A 22,979-nucleotide genomic window follows, 5' to 3' on the forward strand; every position below is an offset into this window, starting at 1 on the left:
TTCAGAAATCTTCTCTGGCATGAAGTAGTAATCCTGGCCAAGTCCAAAAAGATATGAACCCCCATCATCCCTTATATTTGAGAAAACCTTTGCACTACTTGTATAACTTTCTCTCTGTCAGTAATAGAAATGAGTGTCACAAATTAAATTTCAGCTTAAAAAGAAGATGGATGAGCATGATAGATGACCTATTCTTTAATGGGATTCTAAAATATTTAACAGTGTGGTGAAGAGGAGGGATTTTCAGAAGCACCCAAGTGGATGTCAATTTGTGCTCAGAACTCACTTCAGGTGATTTTAAAAATCTCACCTTGAATTCAGCATCTAGTATAAATTCTAAAAATCTTCAGATAATGGTAACTCACTAATATTACATATTAGCTGTTTTGAGGTTATTCTCTTTATTCTGTGATATGAAATAGCACTGTATTAATAACTCAAATTAATCTTTAAGCTATCATTCTCTGACGCGCTACAATATTAAATTCCAATGCATTTGTACATCCACCAAGAGATTCTACTTTTTATCAAAGTCAAGTAATTTTGAATTAAAAGAATCGGTCTTATAGCCCATTAAAGACAGCAGCAATGTGACTTTAGATAATGTTTTTTAAAAAATTGATGCTGATCAAGCATCTTCTTGGACATTCTCTATTGCAATGCCTGGAAAAAAATTCACATGGAGGAAGATAAAATAAGAGAACTTTTTCTCTTGCCACTTTTCCCTATAGCAGTTGCAGAAAGCACTGATGCCAGTGGCCTGTTTCTCCTCTCATTTGCACCAGTTGTATACTAGTGTAGTTCTACTGATTTCATTGGAATTACTCTTGAATTACACTGATATAAGTGAGAGGAGAACCACATATTTATCAATCTCTTTCTCTTACTTGGTCATTAGTCATCTCTTGAAAGACAATTTTACAAAAGGAAAGAAAGTAATAAAGTAATATTTCCTTTAAGTTTAACACAGTCAGCTTGGACTCTGGTTAGAAAGCTGATGTAACTGGGCAGAGGAGAATCACCCTACTGCAGGGGATAACCTTCAGTGGCATAGAACTTCCCTGCTGTTGTCATTAGGGGTGTAGCTAGAGGAGAGGCAAGACTACAGCGCTGAGAAATAGCAACAACGTCTCCTCTACCAAAAGGCCTCTAGAGGGCCAGCCCTCTCCAGGAAGCCAAAAAGGTGTGGCCAGAATGGTTAAACAATGCATGGATTCAGTACATCCTCTGAGCAGCCTCTACCAGTAAGGCTCCTATAATCCCTGTCCATAGTTAAATCTGTTACCATTACTGCTGGCAGGAAACAGGGTTGAGGATAGCTAATATTCTCACCTGTCCTTCTCAGGGTGACTCCTCCACAAGGCCCAAGCTCTCAAAGAGATGTGTAATTTGCACCTCCTTACATTGCTTTCAGTCAATTAATCTGCCCTTGTAACTTCAGTGCTATCACTCCCTTAGAGAATTCCTGCTCAATATAAAAATGCATCATTCACAATGTGCTGAAATACCTACAGTCAGCTCACTTAAATGCATATTTATAGTGCTGTGTAAATCAGTGGCTCTCAAAATTTCCAGACTACTGTGTCCCTTTCAGGAATCTGATTTGTCGTGCATACCCCAAGTTTCACCTTACTTAAAAACTACTTGCTTACAAAATCAGATATAAAAGTACAAGTGTCACAGCACACTATTACTGAAAAATTGCTTACTTTCACATTTATACCATATAATTATAAAATAAATCAATTGAAATATAAATATTGTACTTACATTTCAGTGTATAGAATATAGAGCAGTATAAACAAACCATTGCATGAAATTTTAGTTTGTTCTGACTTCACTAGTGGATTTTATGTAGCCTGTTGTAAAACTAGGCAAATAACTAGATGAGTTGATGTAACCCCTGGAAGACCTCTGCGTACCCTCAGGGGTACGTGTACCACTGGTTGAGAACAACTAGCTGTAAATAATAACAGTAAAGTAACAAGTCCCTTTTTACAGACCAAGTCTCAGCTAATGTTAGTAAATGAATTTTTTCAGATGTTGTTCTCTATGATAACTTGGCTTTGCTTGAACAATTTCCAATATTATTGTTTATGGCTACACCATATGCTTTATCCCTTTGCCTTTTTTCTGAAAGGAAAAATTTTAAAGTAATAATTTTATTGGAGGGTGGAATGGATGTATTGCTTGCTTCTATTTGTGGGCTTATGTTTAATAGTATGTGTCATAGAAACAAGGTACTGTGTGGTATGTGATAGTACAGCTTAGCGTATCACAGCACATGCTATTAATATAATTTTTCAAGGCAATTTCTAATGCTTTTTTGAGCACACTAACTCACTCAAGTCACATCTCTCCAGTTCACTGTCATGGGCTGATAGTCTGAAGCAAAACTATCAAATATAATAAAGAAGGTGAAATCTCAAATAAGAAAGTTAATGGCCAGTGTTGCTTCTATGCTTCCAAGCTCTGCAGGTTTTTAACATGATCTGAGGCTGGTGAGAGGAACATGCTGTTGCTTCTTTATCTAGTGTCACTTGGGTACTGTCCAGCTTTATTATCTCCTGATGAACAGCATGGTGTAAGTCCTGGGTGCCAGCCTGTGATGAATACAAAGGGCCAGTTCTTCCTCACTGCTGCACCACTAAACCAAATGTTAAAAGATTAAAACCTGTGGTAGTGATAACAAGAATATAGGGGCTTGCAGCAGGTGTTATACAAAGAGGCACAGAGCATAATGATACTTGTGTCTAATTCCAACCCAACAAATCTTCCACCCAGTTGTGGTGAAACCTCTGATATCTGATAGCAATTTATAATAGTGAGGTTGAGTAAGAGTGCTGTCTTAAGCCTGGAACCTTTGGAGGAGGATTAGTAGAATATTCGTTGTCATTGTTCAATAACTGTGGGGATTCCCTTGTAAGATCTGCCTGCTGCTGGCTAACGGGTAATATGAAATCAAATATCTCTGTGCCAAATGTGTTTATGTTCTGCTTCTGCTGCTTTGCCAGCCTCAACAATATGCTCCACCCCATTTGCTTTCAGACGGGAGTGGATTAGAAGTAAGTCAACAACACATTTTTCCCACATCACTATTCTTATCTAATATCTCATTTCAGGCTGGGATTTTTATTTCCCCCCCCTTCTTTTTGGGTGCTTAGTTTGGGTTCTGAACATCCTTTCTGATTAGGCTTTTCTGTTCATTTGCAATTCAGAAGCCCACCAACAGCAGCTGATGCATGTGGGCGCAAGCTCGTGGCAGATAGTTTCATTACTACATCTCTATGGTTTAAAAATGGTTCTGCTGGAGACTCTGTACTTGAAGTCAAAGAAGCAATTTATTTCCAGTGAAACTTTAATCACCTCGCCAAGTACATAGGGCCAATATCATCTGCAATAACTACATTGTCCTTATTTGAATTACTGTTGACCCATTGAATTTTATCCTAATCACAAGAGATACTGATCATTGTATTTCAGACTTGTTAGAAGTGTATAGCACTTCCAATACAGAAATTCTAGGTTAAATCTCCATTATATTAATCTGTATTTCTTCATTAATGCTGTCTCGTTGTGGTTATACAAAATATTTGGGTCATAAATTTCATGGAAGCAGTCATTGAAAAGTGAGTGTTTTGACTTATACATCAGTAGTCCTTATATTACAGATGAAACACTGCTAATTTACGCACAGTCTCATTTAAAATAAGTATAATTCCATCCAGGTGGGATTCTGAGGGTGAACAATGAGTCTATTCATTTCCTTTCACTTCCTCTTAACAATAGGAAGCAGAACATTGTTTTTTGTTACTATAGCCTTGTCTTAGAAGCTTATAAAGATGTTGAATAATGTGGTTCATTCAAAAGCTTTTCTCTCCTCAAACATATTAAAAAGGGTCATATTGCAAGTGTTAAGACATGATGGACCTCCAGTGTTTATTGGAAGCATGATGTGCCTCTACAGAGAGCATTCTTTGAGGACAAAGGGATCTTGTCAGTCACTGGGTATAGAGACTTCTAAGATTTCACTTCAAGTAATAGATTGTGCCCAATCGTATTCACTTACGTTCTGCTTCTGCTGCTTTGCCAGTGCAGCTTACAATTTATTCTGGCAAAGATATACATTTTTGATCTCCTAAAAGCGTACTAAGTGTATTTTATTTATATGGGATTTTTTTATATTGTCAAAAATATATATATAGCCAAAAATAACGGAAGATCTTATCACCTTTTTATCAGCATCTTCATTTCTTATAAATATTCAGGGTCAGATCTTCAGCTGCATTAGCTTCAGGGGAGTTATACTGATTTACACCATCTGAGGATCTGGTCCTCAGTTGTTAATCAGAATAAAAACCTATTTTGATGCTATCATGCTCCTTTCCTGTCAGGGTGAAGGGCCTGTTTTGGTGGTCTTTCATCAAAGACTAATGGAACCTGTAAGGATTCAAAGGCTCTGGGGAAGAATGCTGTCTTGTGACGGACTGCTCTGCTGATCTGTGGGAGACATTATAATGATCTGTTATCCTTAACTATTTATATAGTGACTCCTAAACACCTGCTTCCTTGCATTCATCCTTGGAAATCACTAAGTGACCTACAGCTGCTGAAGTGGGAGGAATTCAGGGTGGGGACCTTGTGTTTGTATAGCACAATAGGCCTCAGATCCTCACTGGGGTTTCAGTGTCCTACTGTAGTTATTATTGAATATTTATATGCATATAATATGTCCAGAAGGTTTCTATGTTTCCATAGGATTCTCAAAATTCTGAGCAACAGAACTGTTTTGAGTTGGAAACAATCTACTAGACTGAGACTATTTGCTTTTCATCGCAGCGTCTGACACTGTGAAGTTTTTTCAAATTATTTTGCAGATAAGATTGTGGAGATCTGGACTGAGCTGTCTGTCTGTGTGGTAATAGAGTCAATTTTCAGGGGGAGCAATACAATTTTCTCTACCTCATTTGCAGCTGGTCATACTCACTTAGGTTCTGAAGGTGCTGGGGAATTGAATATAGTATGACCTGTATGTTACATGTCTCTTCAGGATGGCGAGAAAAGATTTAATGGGGCCAAGGATCTGGCCCTTGTTTTTCTCATATACAGATTTATACCTCCATCATTCACTAATAATTTCTAGTGAAAACATCAAGTAGTGTTTGTGTTAACTAGTGTATCCCAAACCTATTGAAGAGAAATCATAGGACATTCAAATTTTGTTGCAGAATGGTCTTATATCTGTAACTAATGGGACTTGTGTGTGTAAATCTGTGTGCCTTGATGGGATAAAACTCCATTAATAAAGTGAGAGCTTCTTTCAGATTATTATCTCCATATTCAAGTACTTAGAAAATTATTAGTTGATTGGCAGGGGCAATTCTCACTACTAGAGTAGGAACATGTAACTTCAAAGTTATAATGATTATATTACTATATACCAGATTTTTAAGTATTCTTATAGTTTTTATTTTAATTACATTAAAATTAGTTGTAATTGGGTAGTACAATATTAAGTACATTAGTTGATTCAATCTACAGCATAGCTAAAATAATGTATCTATTTCACTGTAACTGTTCTTCTAATGTGAGGTTTTAACATACAGGTCACATAATCAATACTGTAGGACCATTTTCTGTCTGTCACTGTAGATGTACTGGAAGAAGTATGTTGCACTGCATTTAGACCCAGTGCAGGTTAGTTACCTTTCAGAGCAAGGGGGAGACTAGGATGAAGGTCTGCTCTTAGGGGAATGCAACAGTGCTTGGTGTCTTGTTTGGGATTCATGGCCAAGACGCCCTCAGCCCTTAAATTGATGAAACCATAATATGTTGTAATCCAATTTATTTATTATTAGCATCATACACAAATATTTCTTCATGTATACTTACATCTGTTGGCCAAATCATCTTACTCAGAACCTGTACAGTACAAAATACTGTGTCTTCAGTAGAATGCTAAGATTGTATAGTACATTAGCAGGCATTTTGTAGTATTTGCTGAACTTTGCTAGTAGTATTAATTTAAAATACCAATTACAGTAATCCTTTTGTTTTTTTTAATATATTTAGGCTGATTCCCAGGTAGTTTTTCATGTCTCTGTTGCCATGGATAAAATGAGGAAGGCACTTCCCAGAAGAAAGGACTATCGGGATCTACGTTTCCCATCAACACTGTGGCCTCTGGCTAACATGTGGCTGATCACAAAGGTATTGTATTGATCAGATAGGATATCAATTTTAGTGGCAATAAATGAAATTCACTGGCATAAAAGGGAAGAATAATTATAAGAGGCATCACAATTAGGCTTTGCACTCTGCAGTGTTTTGGGCTATTTCAGGGGTCTCTATTTCGTGGGCTAATGATAACGTCATTATGGCAGCTTTTTCTTGATAACTTTGGTCAGACTCTATTATATTAAAGTTAGATTTTTTAAAATTCAAAATATGAATTCTCCCCTTGGGGTGAATCTTGTCCCCACCTCCCCAAGCCTACTTGGGGTTCCGCTGCATTGGGGGTTTGGGAAAGAATAGAAAGCTGGGAATCTGCACAGGGGCACATATCTTCCATGTGACATGGAGCCTGGCTGTGCAGGGTCTCTTTATACCTTACAACAGGGAAGGCGGCCACTGGAGCTTTGGCTAGATGGATAGTTTCATCACCCCCAGTTTAGACTATGGAGTTAATTTTACATGGAGTCAAGGGTCAGTTCCTTATAGGAGCTATAACTCATGCAACACACAGGCAACCCACTTTTTAAAAAAAAGATAAAGGATGGTATTAATATTTTCTGCTGTTCCTTTTTTGCTAGTGGACGAAATTAGAATCCTGATACTAATCTAGAGAGCACTTAATGGATCAAGTGCTGTTTTTTGTTTTTTTCAAAGACCACTTGTTCTTCCACAACCTACCAAAACAGCTGTGCTCAGCAGTTAAGATGCAGCTGGTGAAGTACAGAATAAGACTTCTAGGTGCCAGCAACAAAGCATGCTCACTGGTCAGAGCCCAGCTGTAAAACACTGTTTCGGAGGAGACTGGACTGAAAACAAGCTGATAGTATTTAGATCAAAATGCAGGGACTACCTTTCTGCTGAAACCTTTGCAAATAATGATATCTTTCTTGTGGCCACCATTTGATAGAGAAGACAAAAAGGATAGGCTGAAAGTAAGGATAAAAAGAAAGAGGTGGAGGGCGGGAGGGAGGATCCAGATAAACCAATGCAAAATTTTGCCCTAATTTGCTGTGTGAAGTTGCTGTATTTTGGAGAAAGGAGACATACTGATACTAGCCATTATCTTCTGTGTTTTACGTTATGCTTTCAGCTCTGGATTAATATCAAGCAAAATATATTTGTTACATTATGTAATGCGTTGGAAAAGAAAGTAACCTTAAATCTTGTAAACTTCTTTCTTGTACTATACATTGGTGATGGAAATTGGACAAGCTATTAGCAGTTGCTATTATGGTAGTCTGGTATTTGTCTTAGCTAATGAAGACAACATTTTTAAACTTAATTCCTATCTTGTTGCTTCTCAGGAAGTGAATTATTACCAATGTATTTGAATAATCCATGTTATAGTACAAAAAAACAACTACAGTAGAACCTCAGAGTTATGAACACCAGAGTTCTGAACTGACCAGTCAACCACACTCCTCATTTGGAGCCAGAAGTACACAGTCAGGCAGCAGAAGAGACACCTCCCGCCCCAAAAAAGCAGGCACAGTTCATAGAATCATAGAATATCAGGATTGGAAGGGACCTCAGGAGGTCATCTAGTCCAACCCCCTGCTCAAAGCAGGACCAATCCCCAACTAAATCATCCCAGTCAGCGCTTTGTCAAGCAGTTCAGTACTGTGTTAAACATAAACTACTAAAAAAAGGGGAAAACAGCATTTTTCTTCTGCGTAGTAAAGTTTCAAAGGTATATTATGGCAATGTTCAGTTGTAAACTTTTGAAAGAACAACCATAATGTTTTGTTCAGGTACGAATATTTCAGAGTAACGAACAACCTCCGTTCCCAAGATGTTCATAACACTGAGGTTGTACTGTAAATTAGTAAGTAAAATTAGAAAATAACACTGTGAACTTCTCATAGTTCACATAAAAGTACTAAAAAATCAGCGTATACAACATGTTCAGCATATTGGACTCTATTTTTTTCTCATTGCATGGCAGATTTAGTCACACAACTCACATTAATTTTTAGGTTTCAGAGTAGCAGCCATGTTAGTCTGTATTCGCGAAAAGAAAAGGAGTACTTGTGGCACCTTAGAGACTAACAAATTTATTTGAGCATAAGCTTTTGTGAGCTACAGCATCCGATGAAGTGAGCTGTTAGTCTCTAAGGTGGCACAAGTACTCCTTTTATTAATTTTTAGGCTACTTCTACACTAGACACTATTGGCAGCAGCATATGGGGGTATGTGTAGGTACACAGCTCAGTGAAAAACCTGCGGCATCCACACTGCAGTGTGTAGCTATGTGTGTTAGAGAAAGGCTCTGGCAGAGTGGAGACAGTGGAGAAGAGCTTCAGCAGCTGCCGACTGCTGGAGCCTTTCACTGTAGCAAGGAAAGGCTATGGCAGGGAAAGACAACGAGGAAAGTCTGAGCCTCCCCCTTGCCTTTCTGCACTGCCGGAATCTTTCCTTGTGGTGGGGAAGGGATTCAGCAGCAGAGGGCTGGCAGAGCCTTTCTTTGCTGCCTCCTCCCTTCCAGAGCCTTTCGTGCTGCGGGGGTCTTTCCCTGCAGAGGGGAAAGGCTCCAGCAGCAGCATACTACATAGCTAAAATAGCAGTGTAGACAACAAGGCATGGCTTGGAGGAGTAGAGTGTATGTAGGGTATGTACTCACATATATAACCACACCCTTCAAGCATGTTCTTTACTCACCTAAGCTGTGCCTCACTGGCTCTTTTAAGGTATGTCTACACTGCATGCTGCTTTTGACAGCATGTAGAGTACATTTCCACATAGCCCTCTACAAGGTGTAAATAGCACTGTAGCTGGTGAAGAGAAGAAGGGGCTGTTAGTGCTGCTGCTGCGCCCCACTTCCCCCATAACCTTGAACCAGGTAGTTAGGACACTCAGATGGGATGTGCGAGACCCAGATTAGAATCCCCGCTCTGAAACAGACCTAAAACTGACTTTTTTCACTTCACCAGAAATTCTGAAACATTTCAAGTTTGGTTTGAACTGAACCAATTTTTATTTTTTAAATTTTTTTCAAAACTGCCACCAGACTGAAAAATCAATTATACCTCTGTTTTCTCAGCTACCAGCAGAGGGAGCATGCTAAGGACAAGAAGAGGCATGTCCAAAGTGGACTGTGCTTTGGCTATACTTGGTTGATGGGCAGCTTTAGGGGTTTGCTGAGCCCTACACAAGAACAGGAACTAAATCATGGAAAGCTGGACCCTGCTGTTTTCTCACTTTTGAATGTGTGTTCTCTCATCCTTGCTGAAAAACACAGCACTAATATGGGGCTAAACTGTTTGCTAATCTTTGCAAAATTGAACTATTGGAGAGCTGAGAGCTTCCATTGCCCAACTGTATTTCAGCCAATACACTATTTCCAAACTTTAAAGAGTTCATAAATGCACTAAATTTTATGTATTTGTCATATTAAGAGTCATGCAGTTGCAGTTGTCCCAAAAATTACAGAATTTTAAAGAATAGAGACTAAAACCAAAATTTTATTGGCTAATATTATCAGTTTTGTAATGTGCTTGATTTGTACCAAATTACATACCAGAAATTATTGCAGCCTTGCACAGATCCCATTCACATGCCAGAGGGCCTATTCTAGTTCTGAATTATGGTTGCCAATTTTGTTTGGACGCATTCCTGGAGATTTCCTCTCATGATATAATCTTTAATGAAAGATCAATCTTTAATTCCTGGGGACTCCAGGACAATCGTGGAGGGTTGGCAACCCTATTCTGAATACTAATTGCTTCCCTCAGGTCATTTTGTTGTGGAACTTCACCTCTGAATGAATGTAACCAGTCACAGAATGCCAAACCAGCCCTATCGAGTTCAAGTCAAATGATCTGCAACAAGACAGCCATTGCACACTTGTCAAGCAGAAGCATATTGCTAACACTGTGGGAAATTGTACGCTACTTGTACTGTACTTATTTTCCTAAAAGGTGTAGCTGTAGTGTAAGTGGCACATCACTCAGGGGAGGGGGCACATCCATTTAACTGTTTGAGCCTGGAATAGCACCATATAAACAGGATTCTTTGCGTGTCTGTTTCTGAGAGGAGATCTAGAATAAGGTTAAAAGCAAATATCTCATTCTATAACAGTTTTAATTTTTATATGAGATATGTGCATATGTCTGTATATTAGGGTGGCCAAACTTACTGCCCCTCCGAGCCCATACAACAATCTTCAGAAGTTCAAGAGCCAGGACATGCCTACCATGGCTCAGGGCTTCATCCCTGTGGGTGTCTTGGGACTTCTGCCCCATGGGAAGCACCTGCCGGGGCTCAGAGCTTCAGCCCTGTGGGAGGCACCTCGCAGGGCTCAGGGCTTCAGCCCCATGGGAGGCATCTGCTGGGGCTCAGGGCTTCCGCCCTGCAGGGAGGGGGGATCTCGGGGCTTCAGCCCACGTCTGCTGAAGCCCTAAGCCTCGGCAGGCACGCTCCACATGGGGCAGAAGAAGGGCTTCGCCCCACCACCCCACTGCAGGGCAGAAGCCCCAAGCTGCCCCCACCCCGTATGGTAGGTAGAGAAAGGGGAGGCCACTTTAACTGTAAAAGAGGCGCATGCGACTCGCAAGCTGTGGTTTGGGCACCCCTGAGATAAATTCTGTCGCTCATTTATCTATATCTACATCTAACCAATAAATATGGCTTGTGAGAAGTGATTCAGGTTTTATTTTTTATTGCTTCACTTAAAGTAGTAAAATTTCCTGATTCATCCATTTAACATTAAGCATCCAAGGCCCCACTTCTGCAATGAGCTCTATATCAACACATCCCTGTGCCCAATTGGGGTCCCACTGAAGTCAGTAGGACTTCATGTGGGGGCATGTCTCTGCTCATACAGAGCTCATGGCAAGATAAAAGTCCAAATATGTAATTATTGTTCACACTTTCCCCAGTGGACTTTGGAACAATGATCCAAAGCAAGTTTGAGACATATGGAAGTAAGAGAGATTGCTCTTTAATAAACAATTCGGAAAATTAATTGACAGGCTTTTGAAATTATCTTAGCTGATTTTTTTTCCCTTTGTTTTTATGTGGTATGAAAGAAACAAGTGCTGAAGTCCTCTGATTTTTTTTCCATTGGGCAGGATAAAATGAACACATTTGAATAGACTCTTTGTTACTTTGAGCGTTTTTTCATAAATTCCCTCATAAATGCAATATCTTACATTTATTATATCATACCTAGATATGTGACATGCAATAAAGTGTCTCAGCCCATTATTCAACTATCTGATCTGCTTTGTAATATTTGATGTCAGCGTCTGGTTGTTTTGCATTATAAGAGTACTAATTTGGGGGAGTTTTTGTGATTTAAATGCTTTCTTTGCCCTCCTGCAAGTCAGAAATGTGTCTTGTTTGTCTCTCCTAATTTTGCAAGTCTTGGATCCATAATGTTGACTAAACCCTTTTGGTATTCTCCTTCTCTCATAACTGTTTTATTGAGCTATATGGTATTCTCCTTCTCTCATAACTGTTTTATTGAGCTATAAAAAGCAAAATCTATACATGCAGCATGTAACTCCCAAAGATACTTGAACCCCAAAGATTCAGAGGTTTAATGAAGATATTCATGGAAATGTTTGAATCCTTTTTTGAATCTGACCCAAATTCCTTCTGTCTGGAAATCTCAAGAAACAGCCTTTCTTGTGAGATGTCTAGTGTTTCCTGGCTTGTCAGAAGTACTGCCATTTCAGCTTGTTGCCCTAGATGACACCACAAAATGCAGTGGCCTGTGAAATTCCAAATAAACTAAGTTACCCAAACTTTATCAAACCTTGCAACACACTTCAGTTTAAGTTTTGGATGAACATTTACTTCTGTGCTCAATTTAGCTGAACCATCCACAGTAACTTCTTGTTATGACATTTTATTATGTGGGTGTAAAGGTTAATTATTGTACATCTACCTATGACTATTATGGATCAGGCAAATCACTAAAACATTTAGTTTGTTTTAAAAAAACTTCTTTGTACAGCAAGTGCCATTGAAAAGTAAATATTTATCAATAGTTATTAACCTATAGAATCTATTATCCTGCAGTTATGTTATGTCCTGTGTGACGGGTTTGGTCACAGAAACTCCCTCAAAACTGTCACTAGATGTGCTGGGATACCACTGAGAACAACCCCCCCTGCCAGAGATGGCTTCCCTCCCCTCCCATCTTGCTGAGCTAGACACACCAGTCGGCTGCAGCACAGACCAAGAGGTTGGGCCACGCCTCCTGCAGTTCACAGAAACTAAGATTCACTTAGCCCAGGGGCTTCTCAGTTAACAGAGACTTTCCCAGCACCCAGTATTCAGTCTTTCTGGAAGCCTAAACCCCAAATGAATCTGTTTTACTCTGTATAAAGTTTATACAGGGTAAACTCATAAATTGTCCGCTCTCTATAACACTGATAGAAAGGTATGCACAGCTACTTGCTCCCCCAGGTATTAATTGCTAACTCTGGGTTAATTAATAAACAAAATTGATTTTATTAAGTATAAAAAGTAGGATTTAAGTGGTTTCAAGTAATAACAGACAGAACAAAGTAAGTTACCAAGCAAAATAAAACAAAACACACAAGTCTAAGCCTAATACAGTAGGAAACTTAACACAGATAAATCTCACCTTCAGAGATGTTCCAATAAGCTTCTTTCACAGATTAGACTCTTTCCTAGTCTGGGCCCAATCTTTTTCAGACCAATGTTGTGGTTTATGGCCTGGGTCCAGCAATCACTCATACCCCCCGTAGTTACAGTCCTTTGTTCCAGTTTCTTTCAGGCATCTCTTTGGGGTGGAGAGGCCATCTCTGTAGCCAGCTGAAGACAAAATGGAGAGGTTTCCAGGGCCTTTTATATTCTCTCTCTTGTGGGTGGAAACCCCTTTGTTCTTCTGTGAAAAATCACAGCATCAAGATGGAGTTTGTAGCCACCTGGGCAAGTCACATGTCCATGAATGATTCAGCTTTTTGCAGGCCAATGCCATTGTTTACATGTTAGTTTGAACATTCCCACGAAAGTTCAGATGTGGATTGGCATCTCCCAAAGTCCATTTTCAGTTAAGTGTTTCTTGATTGGGCATTTACTCAGAATAGTACTTTCTCAAGAAGCTGACCAGACGCTTCACTGATGCTACTTAGAATCAAACACATTGAGATACAAGAACATAGCCAATATTCATAACTTCAAATACAAAAATGATACACACACACAGACAGCATAATCATAACTAGCAAATCACAACCTTTCCATAGGCACCCTACTTAACCTCCTTTGTACAAGATTTGGTGCAACTGTAGGACCTTGGTTGCAACAATGATCTATATACAGTCACAGTTCATGTCAATAATATCACATCCTCTATACAGGGAAATACTGCAGTATCTCAGGTACCATGATGCAATAACCATTGATAGATGCTGGTATGGCAACTACTAGCTTTAAGTACTCTCTTAGCCTGTAGCATCCCAGGAGTCACTGAAATATTTAAGGTAAATAATACCTATTTTTTTAATATTTATGTACCCTAGACATAAAAAAGTCAGCTTTTCAAAATTCTATTTGCCTGCTAATCTGGAGTGCATAACTCCCACCCTCATCACCCCCATCATCATCACCAACATAATCCTGGTAAAGGGTGGGTGAGTAGATTTTGCAGCCGACTGGATAAATTTACATGACAGTTTTCCAAGACTGATAAAAATTATGTCAGGTGATGATTTACACTTTAAACTGTCCTTATAAACTAACATTTTCTTAGTGATAGGTGTGTACCAATAATGGAGAGGAATTATTTATGGTTGTACAAGAGGATATAACGAGACATAATTGAATGAAAATCAATGAATGTCAGGACAAATTCTTGACTGTGATATCCATGAGGCTGTGGAATAGGCACCCAAAAGAAGTCGTGAGACATGCTCCCCCCATGACCATCATTGTTTAGGGCTTTTTAAGGAACACTGGACAAAGTGTTAGCAAATATTCTTTGGGGGGTCAATCCTGCTTTGGCAGGGTGCTAAGCTACTTCATCCAGTAAGTTTTTTCCTATTTTCTATTCTATCTCCCTTGTCCTATTTTTCACAATTGATAATATATTAAAATATTGCAAACAAAATGTTTCAGAAAAATCTTGTTAAAATACCTGTTATCATTTTAAATGCTATTTAAAGAAATGTCATAAACTATTGTTATATGTTTCACTTCTAACAAAGCTTTCAGTCATCTGCTTTGGGAGTAAGTGTGGACATTAGAACAACAACAAAAACAGTTCAAACTAGTCTTTAAAAATGTTTAACCAGCACTGTTTCAGACTTGGAGTAAAACTTTAAATCGACTCAAAGACTATAGATTTGTTGCAATCTTTGCAGTTCACTGAACTTTTTTTCTGTGCATACATATTTCAAGTAAACTCTGTAGTTATAAGGATAGCAAGTGACACGTTATGGACCCTAAATCATTGCACTGTGAAATATGCACAGAAAAAGAACAAATGAAGATATCAAGGGTCTGTTCTATTTTGCACTGAACTGTAAAATGCCACCCTTGTTGTACAGAAGATCACTGGTTCTGAGCAGGGCTCATTGACTGCTAAGTTGTGGGTAGTGTTTCACTTTCTGCAACTGTTAATATCCTGGGTTATCCAGGCATAATGACCTCTCCATTTGTGACACATTGTTGAATTTTCTGGTTCTTTTAACTTATTCAAACCCTTTTTTCTCCATTCATTGGAAGGCTGGAATGATTCTGAGTCGAGCTATGGTACAGAGCTGCCTAGCTATTGGTCATCCAATTAGAGTTGAGATGGATGATGGCACATCTCTGGAAGGATATAAGTTAACAGTACAGAAAAGGTACTGATAATATGTTGCTTGTGCCATATGTAGAATTATATGGGTAATTTGAATGTTATTGGGAAATGCTGCTGTACTATTTTATTTCAATGTTCCCGAATCATATATGTTGTTCAATGTATTATTATAGCTGACCTTTCATCTTCAAATTCCTACTGGAATCAGAATTTCAATTATAACTGGTCATCTAATTATTAGTCATATCTATCTCTCTTTTAAAGATTTTAAATAATCATAAAGGTGTGGACAGTTTAAGAATGTAGCTTATTTGAAATATAGAAGCTAAAAATGGAGTTGAAGCTACAATATAGTGTTTGCTTTTCCCAGTCTGAATGCGCTCTGATTTCTGCTAATCCTGCAATTTTATTGGGGCAGATCCTGCAGTCAGTGGAGCTATGACAATTTACACCAGCTGAGTTCTGTTAGTTGAGCACTGGAATATTGTCCTTCTCCCCTTCTCCTTCCCCACCAAACACAAAAAAGTAAAGTTACTTGTTGTGTTATATGCTAACAGTAACTCTTTCTTATCTTGGCCATCACCATCAGACTTTCTTTTCTTCAGGATCACATAATCTACATGATTTTTCACTTTGTCCCTTATAACTATAAACCTGATTCAAAGTTCTTTGAAATCAATGGAAAAACATACAACAATGGAAGATATCAAATTTTGCTATCTGAAATGGAAACTCCACAACATGAAGAAAAAGGAAGCAAAACTTAACAGTGACATCTACTTCCTTAGCAAATGCAGGAAACAAAACATCATCCCAGAGGTCTCGCTATCTATAACCCTCTGACCACTAAATGCAACTCCAAATATGCTGAACAGCTCTGCAGACGGATGTCAGAAACATACTATCATGAAAAAACATTCAGTTTAGACTGAATATGTAAGGTTGGGATCACTTAGAGCAGTATAAGCAAAAGGCAAAACTACTTGCAACAGGATTTGTATTTTTATTTTTTTGCTATTCATTACAAACTCTCCCAGGGACTTGTTTGCAATTTTTTTTCTTAAAAATGAACTCCTTTCTAAGATATAAAATGCAAGTGCCATTCCAGTGTTCTTACTACTAGATAATCCCTGGTGGAAGCCACAAGAATGGTTTTGTCAGGTATAGATTCAAATTCTCATTCAAGAACTCCATAGTATGCACAGTAGTGTACATAACTTATGTTTTGGTGTTGGGCATTCACAACAAAAGCTTCTTTGCTTTATCCTCTTTTGACCTCCAGTTTTTGAGTGTGTTCTTCATTTTACATACCAGATGTTTTACAAGCTGTATATTAGCATTATTAATTACATGCTCAGGCATGGTTTAAAGAACTCATTGTACCCACAGACTTCCACACTGGAAAACATCAACAGGTACATACAAATGACAAAGGAACCACCTCAGTAACATGGTACAGTTCTAAAAATTCTTACTGAAGAAGTAGCCCTGATTTATATGAGTATTCCCATTGAAGTCTATTTGTGTGCATAAGGACTACATGTGATTTAGCAAGCTGGCCTCAATTCTGAAAATTAAATATTATGAAATATGAAATCTGACTTAGGTACACTGGGTAACATTCACGTTTATTAACAAATAAACATTTCCAATATTGTTTTAGCAAGCCTACCCTAGAAAGAAAGATCAAGGCAAAGTTTTTTAATAGATTATATCTGTTAACCTGCTCAGCATGGATTTTTTATTAATATTGTATATTCCCAATGGCATAGTTCTCAGGGTCACTATTCCTTTTATGACTATACTTCCCAGCAAAGGAACAATTGCATAGGATAGGGTGCATTTTTTACTAGACCATTGGGCACATTGATTTTTATATTCATGGATATGTAGATCAAATTGAAATAACCTAAAGGGGGCTGATGTGATGCCGCAGGAGATTTACAGATGTCAAGTTTCCTAGTAACTTTGAGTATGTTTCTACTCTGGGTGCACTCCCTGCAGAAAAATAGCACAGGGTGTCATTGAGATCTGTCACTCGCTGACACTTAGGGGAAAAAACTCCTCTACCTACACTAGGTCATTCCCAAGACATGTCCCATATGAATAAGATTGTGCACTGAACCTAGTTTTGATTTATTTACATTTAAAGTAAATGTTACACAAGTCAGACACACATGATCTTTTGCCTGTTGATATATCCTTAAGCAAATGTCCATGTATTGGAATGCTAAGATGTCTTTTTTTTCTTCTATAGGACACTACCTCAGAAATGAATTTTTGTAAACACCCTGAAACTAAAGGGCAGGAGCAACCTCTATTTAAAGATCTGATAAAATTGCACTGATTTAAGGAACTTCTTGTTTTGAAGTGTTTATATTGTTTAATATTGAAATAGCATTAACTGATTTAAAAATCATAAGATAATATTAAGATTGAGAAAGATATGAAATCTAGGAAACTAAACCTTAAGGTCCATCCTCCTTCTTCAGCTTGTGCTATTGTGAAGCCCTTTGCCCCAGAACTAAGGCATCATGAGTTAAAATCCCGGTGTCAAGTTAGGATTTGGGGTTTCTCAGTTAGTATCACAACTTGAACACGAAGAATTTTTTAAAATCTGATTCCTTATATGCTGTGGTCAAAAGAAATGCTGATGGATTATCTAAAACACAATAAGAAAACAGAAAAGGAAACAGGTTTTCAGTATCACTGGCACATTTAATTTCTTCTTTTCAGAATAGCTTTTTGGTTTTTTAAAATATGTATCATGACTCATCAGGCAAAAGTGAAAAATGCATCTTTTATTTGGGAAATCTCACTCTGGAAACTAAAAGTGTACATGCCATTTGTGTGTTAATTTGTTTTTTATTATTTAGTAAGAACTAAGCAGGTTTAACTCTTTGATTATACCTTTCCATTACAGAGACAAAAGCAGCATCTATCAACACTGGGGTTTTGGAAATGATGGTTCTATCTATTGTAAGGTGCGTGCTTCGTAAGTATGTTTGAAGGAAGCCGGGGGGGGAGGGGTTAATTGGTTTACTCTCCTTTTCATACTTTCACATGAAACCTATTAATCTAGGAAAGTTATGTGCATGTGGTGAGGAAAGCACCATCCTGCATTAATAATTTCAATATTTTTGTTTTAAGTTGTCTCCATGTTAACATTAGAACGTTCTATAAAAATATTTTTTCAGTTATTGGTGTCTCTTTTAAATTGGCTTTTATCCTTTGATTTTTAATGCTTTCCTTCATCATTATTTTACACACATCTATTATGATTTATAACTAGTTTTATATAAATAAAAATGCAACATTATTCTTAATTTAATTGATATGAGAGAATTCACTGGCCAGAAATCATTTTTGTAAGGAAGACTAAAGCTAAAAGCAATATAAGGTGCTACTGCTATCTGAAATGAGAGGCATGCTTCGTTGCTTTTATATTCATTTGTTAAGAGAGGCTTAAACACATATGGGGCTGGAACTTGAGCCCCTTAAGCCCAAGTCTTGCTATGCCACTGACTAACAGAGTTTTTAATGTAAACATTCAAAGAGCTTTAAATTTAGTGATTTTGTACATGGAACAAAACATAGAGACAGCTTCAGCAAACAATGGGATATTCTTTTGTTAAAAAGAGGTGTAGGAAGGCCTCTCCACATTTTGATTGGGAAAGAAGGGAATGCCTATTTATGGTATTTGTGTATTGTGGGGAATATTTAAAGGACAGTTCTCAAGTTAAGTGATTGTGAGGCAATTGTTTTAGTCAAACTCTGAGTCAACGACCACACAGCACTTTTAAACAGTGCGGGTGGGAGTCGGGGCATTGTTTGGCTTGCCAGGGAAGAGAGAATAGTACTTTACAGCCAGGAGTGGGAATGAGGCTCAGAAGCTGCTGCAAAAGGGGGCGTGGGTCAGTGTGGTGATGCTGACGCTGAGTCTCCTCCCCAGGGACCAGAAGGGCGGGGGAGGTCAAACGGGGCAGGTCCAGCGGGAGAAGCCCCTTTTTCGAGGACCAGGCAGAGCAGCACCCACCCTACCTCCCCTTGAGGCAGCAAAATGCCAGGTTTGCTCAGGACCTGCTGTGGCTGTTGTGCTAGCTGCTTCTTTCTAGGGGGCTGGGAAGGAATTTTCCCCTCACCACCAGATTGGGCAAGGTGGAGAGGGGTGGGGTTTTTGTTTCTTTTTGCTTTCCCCACAGCAGGTTCAGGGAGGGCTTTGTTATGGTGAGTAGGGAAGGGAGTTAGGCTATGATGTCACAACTCATCATATAAGTGTGGGGGCGGCTGCCCAGTGCAGGGACTCCCTAGGTGAAGGGCTGCAATGACTGGATAAATGGCTTGGTAAAGGTCTTGAAACACCTTAAAAGAAGTGGTTGTTAAAAGAGCGGAATGGAAGTCTGGAGGGAGGGGGGGAGGGAGGTATTCAGGTCTCCTATGACCAGCACAGCAGGGAGCCAACCTCCTTTCTTATAGCCCACCGTAACCCTTATTCAAGGGGGAAATAGTAAGGTCTCAGCAAAGGGACTCGCCTTGCCTCAGCCTCCCTGCATCAATCGGTGTCTCCTCTGAGAGACCCCTTTCCTGCCTGCATTCCAAGCCTCTCCCTGGGGAGGGCAAGAGTTGGCCAAGCAGGGAAAGTCTGACTTTTGTTTCTGAATTTGCAGATGTGCCATTGAGCTGTGGAAGGCCTTGGGTGAAGGTCTCAGCAACGGGTTGGCCGGGGGCCCTGGGTGGAAAAAGAGGGGGCTAGCAGAAGCACCCAGGTAGTTAGTGAATGATCATGGAGTTACCTGCACTGTCCACTTTTATCTGCTGGGTAGACCCAGACACCTAATAATAAAGTTGTTAGCTGATTAAAACCATATCAGGTGTCTCCTGTCCCTCTTTCGATATAGCCAAACAAAGCCCACTTCTTAAAAAATAAAATCAACCAACAAACTAAAACCTGAAGATGATGACATTAAAAATACCAACCCACTTACACTCGTGATTGTCCTTTTTGTAAATACAGTGGGCTGCTGGTTGTTGTGCTTACTCTCTAACAGGTAAAGGAAACACCACTCTTCAAATACATTACTGATGGAATAGGAATATATTTCTCTGAGTATATTTGCTGTCAAGAAATTCCTTTTTAGTGACCGCAGTCACATCAAGTCTCTGAATGACAGTGTTAATGTGGGCAACATGAGTTGTGGGCAACATGGCCTTCAGTGCATAGTGTTGACAAAGAGACTCTTTTTATTTTGTATGGGTGAAGATGAATGTCCTCACACTGCAGCTTAAATGAATGAATTCTGATATATTTTACGTCAGTTCATGTGTGGGCATTAGGGATCCATGGACAGTAGTATTTGGCTAACATTCACTCTCTTCTCCCCTCCTTGCCCTTCCAACTCAAATAATGGGCTGTATACCACTAGTGGCTTAGGTGGGGTGATGTCCAGTGCCTTTTGCAAAGATTAATTGAACTGTACTTTACCAGGACCTAAAAAGTTTCAGTGGCTCTTGAATGTGCCGTGAATCTTCTGAAAATGTGCACTGAAATGTTGGGAACATGTACAGTGTTAAAATCTGCTAACTTACAGAAAATAATAGAATACTCAGTCCAGCAGGAAATCAATAGCAGGCCTGTCACTAGCATTGTCTTCCTGGGACCAGCCTTCCATTTTCCTCCCACTCATATGGACATTCCATCGGAATGATTAGATACTACTGTTCACACAACCCTGATGGACTGACAGAATGGAGAGACAGTAGAAGTGTTCTCTCTTTCTTGACCTGCTGAGTACAGCACTTCATCCTTTTTCATTATGCATAGTGATTTTTCATCTGCTGGCTTTTTAAAACCCTTTGTGTACTCTCTATATAATATTGACTTCCAAAATTTCTACTACTTAACTGCTGACAACAGAACATTTCTGTTCAATTCTGGCCTGTGCTTGACTCACTGAGAAGTGGGTGCTAACAATTAGTAGTTCTAATCCCCAAATGGTGTATTTTTCTATATATTTCCTAGCACATTCACTTTATCTGCAGTGTCATGTTTTAAGTTGCAGCATGTGTCAGCCAACAAGAACTGACACAGTAAAATGGCATAATACAATGTAATGGTATTTGACACATTCATATTGAAAGGGAAACCACTTTCTTTGGAATTAATATCCGCTATTCACTGATTAATTATATTTGTAAATAATTTACAATCTATTATTTATACTGCTTAAATATAATTGTCTTCTGTACTATGTAAACTTTTATAGGCAATACTATAAAATGATCAAATGCTGTAGTATAAAGTGCTTATTCCTAATCTGACACTGATATAATCTCTTTCCAGTCTCTTGACAATATCATTGCTGTAAAGTACAGTACAAGTTAACCTCTCAAACACCTTAGTGTTATGCATTGAGGATAAATTAACTTTTTGGGTTTCTTCCCTAAATATTATCTTCAAAACTGTAATTGTTGCCCTTACTCACAATGGGCCAATTTCTATACTCTTCACTCTGATTTAAATCAATAGAAACTTTACCTGAAAAATAACTTCAAGTTTGATCTCCTTATAAACAAGGGTAGAAATCAGATTTCAACTACTTCTAGAAATCAATAAATGCTAACTGTACTCTTTAATAGCCATACTTTGTTATGGATTGTGCATTTATGCCTGTCACTGGCATCATCATGAATATTGTGCACTTACAGCAAATTTAATCCTAAAAGTGAAACACATTAAAGCCTATGGGTAACATTTTCAAAAGTGCCTAAGTACCATTTTCAAAAGTGATTTAGACATGTGGGAGTCAATGGGACTTAGGCTCCTAACTCACTTAAGCACTTTTGAAATTTTTATGGGAGATCTAGTGTAGTATATCAGATCTGAGTTAACGACAGTGATAAACTGTGAATAAACAAGTGAGTGTGCTACATCAAATGCTAGATACACAACTAGCGAGACTCAATATTATTGACAGCAGAAAAAAATCTAATCTGTTCCTCAGAAAATGAAAGCCACTTATTGTATTGCTTTTTCTGTTTGAGAAGTTTACTTCAAAATACAGTGAGTTCAGAAGAAAAAAAATCCTCACAGATGAAGAAAGGTTGATTGTAAACTAACTGAAAAGCAAGACGCTACAACTAAGGCACAAAATATTGAACTTTATCATTAGATGCATCTACTAAAATTGGTAATATTAGCAGCAGCTATTGTAATGTTAACATTATCAAGTGATCTCAGAATATGTGGAACAAAAAAGTTCTTTCAGATCTGCATGGCAGCCCTTATGTTCTGTTTTCCATTTGGGCTCCGAAATTTCATTAATATCAATGGGTAATCTACAGAATTGGCGTTGCAGAATATTGTTTAGAAAGAGTGCTAAAATACAATAGCAATAGGTGCTTTATAAATGAAATAGATAGATTAGATGGACTGGACTCAAGAGCTACCCAGTGGAATGTTTGCCCTTGTGTTTATGAACTACACTAATAACAGCAATCACTATCTTCTAGTGTGTGTTTAGCAGACGATGCCCACAGAACTATTAATGAGGAGTGTATTTTTAAAAAAAAAAAATTTCATATTTGCAGTTTTGAAGTATAGTACTTAACTAGTGTTTGAATATTTTTCCATGAAAAATAGCAAAAGTGATCATAAAGCTGTAAAGTACATTTGTGGCTGTCAAAGATCCACCGGAAATGCTATGCCTCTAACCTTTACAAAGTGTCTCTGGGAGGCTACATCATTAAAGCTAAACCCTAGGCCTCCACTTTTTACAAAGGGCTCCGCGGCTCGACTGCCATGAGACTGGATCATTGTCTTCCGCGCTGCTATTTTTCACCATGGCGCCTTCAGCTGGTCCAAAAGAGTATAACCCTCCAGTTGGGAACTTACCCCTCTTGAGAGCTATGCAACCAGCACATGTTTTGCAATGACATAGGACAGCCTTTTCAAAACAAGCCGTCTTTCGTT

The 22,979-nt window shown here is 38.5% G+C and overlaps 1 protein-coding gene across 1 annotated transcript in view; it reads left to right on the plus strand.

Moving 5' to 3' along the window:
* Nucleotides 1-22,979, plus strand: part of DCDC1 (doublecortin domain containing 1) — a 369,285-nt gene that overhangs the window by 187,846 nt on the left and 158,460 nt on the right. Inside the window, exons 13-15 of the mRNA XM_043549349.1 lie at nt 6,073-6,210; nt 14,935-15,053; nt 17,934-17,994. Of these exons, the coding sequence (XP_043405284.1) occupies nt 6,073-6,210; nt 14,935-15,053; nt 17,934-17,994 (318 nt within the window). The remainder of the gene's footprint in view (nt 1-6,072; nt 6,211-14,934; nt 15,054-17,933; nt 17,995-22,979) is intronic.

Source organism: Chelonia mydas, chromosome 6 (assembly GCF_015237465.2).
Source record: "Chelonia mydas isolate rCheMyd1 chromosome 6, rCheMyd1.pri.v2, whole genome shotgun sequence".
Classification (NCBI taxonomy): domain Eukaryota; kingdom Metazoa; phylum Chordata; order Testudines; family Cheloniidae; genus Chelonia; species Chelonia mydas.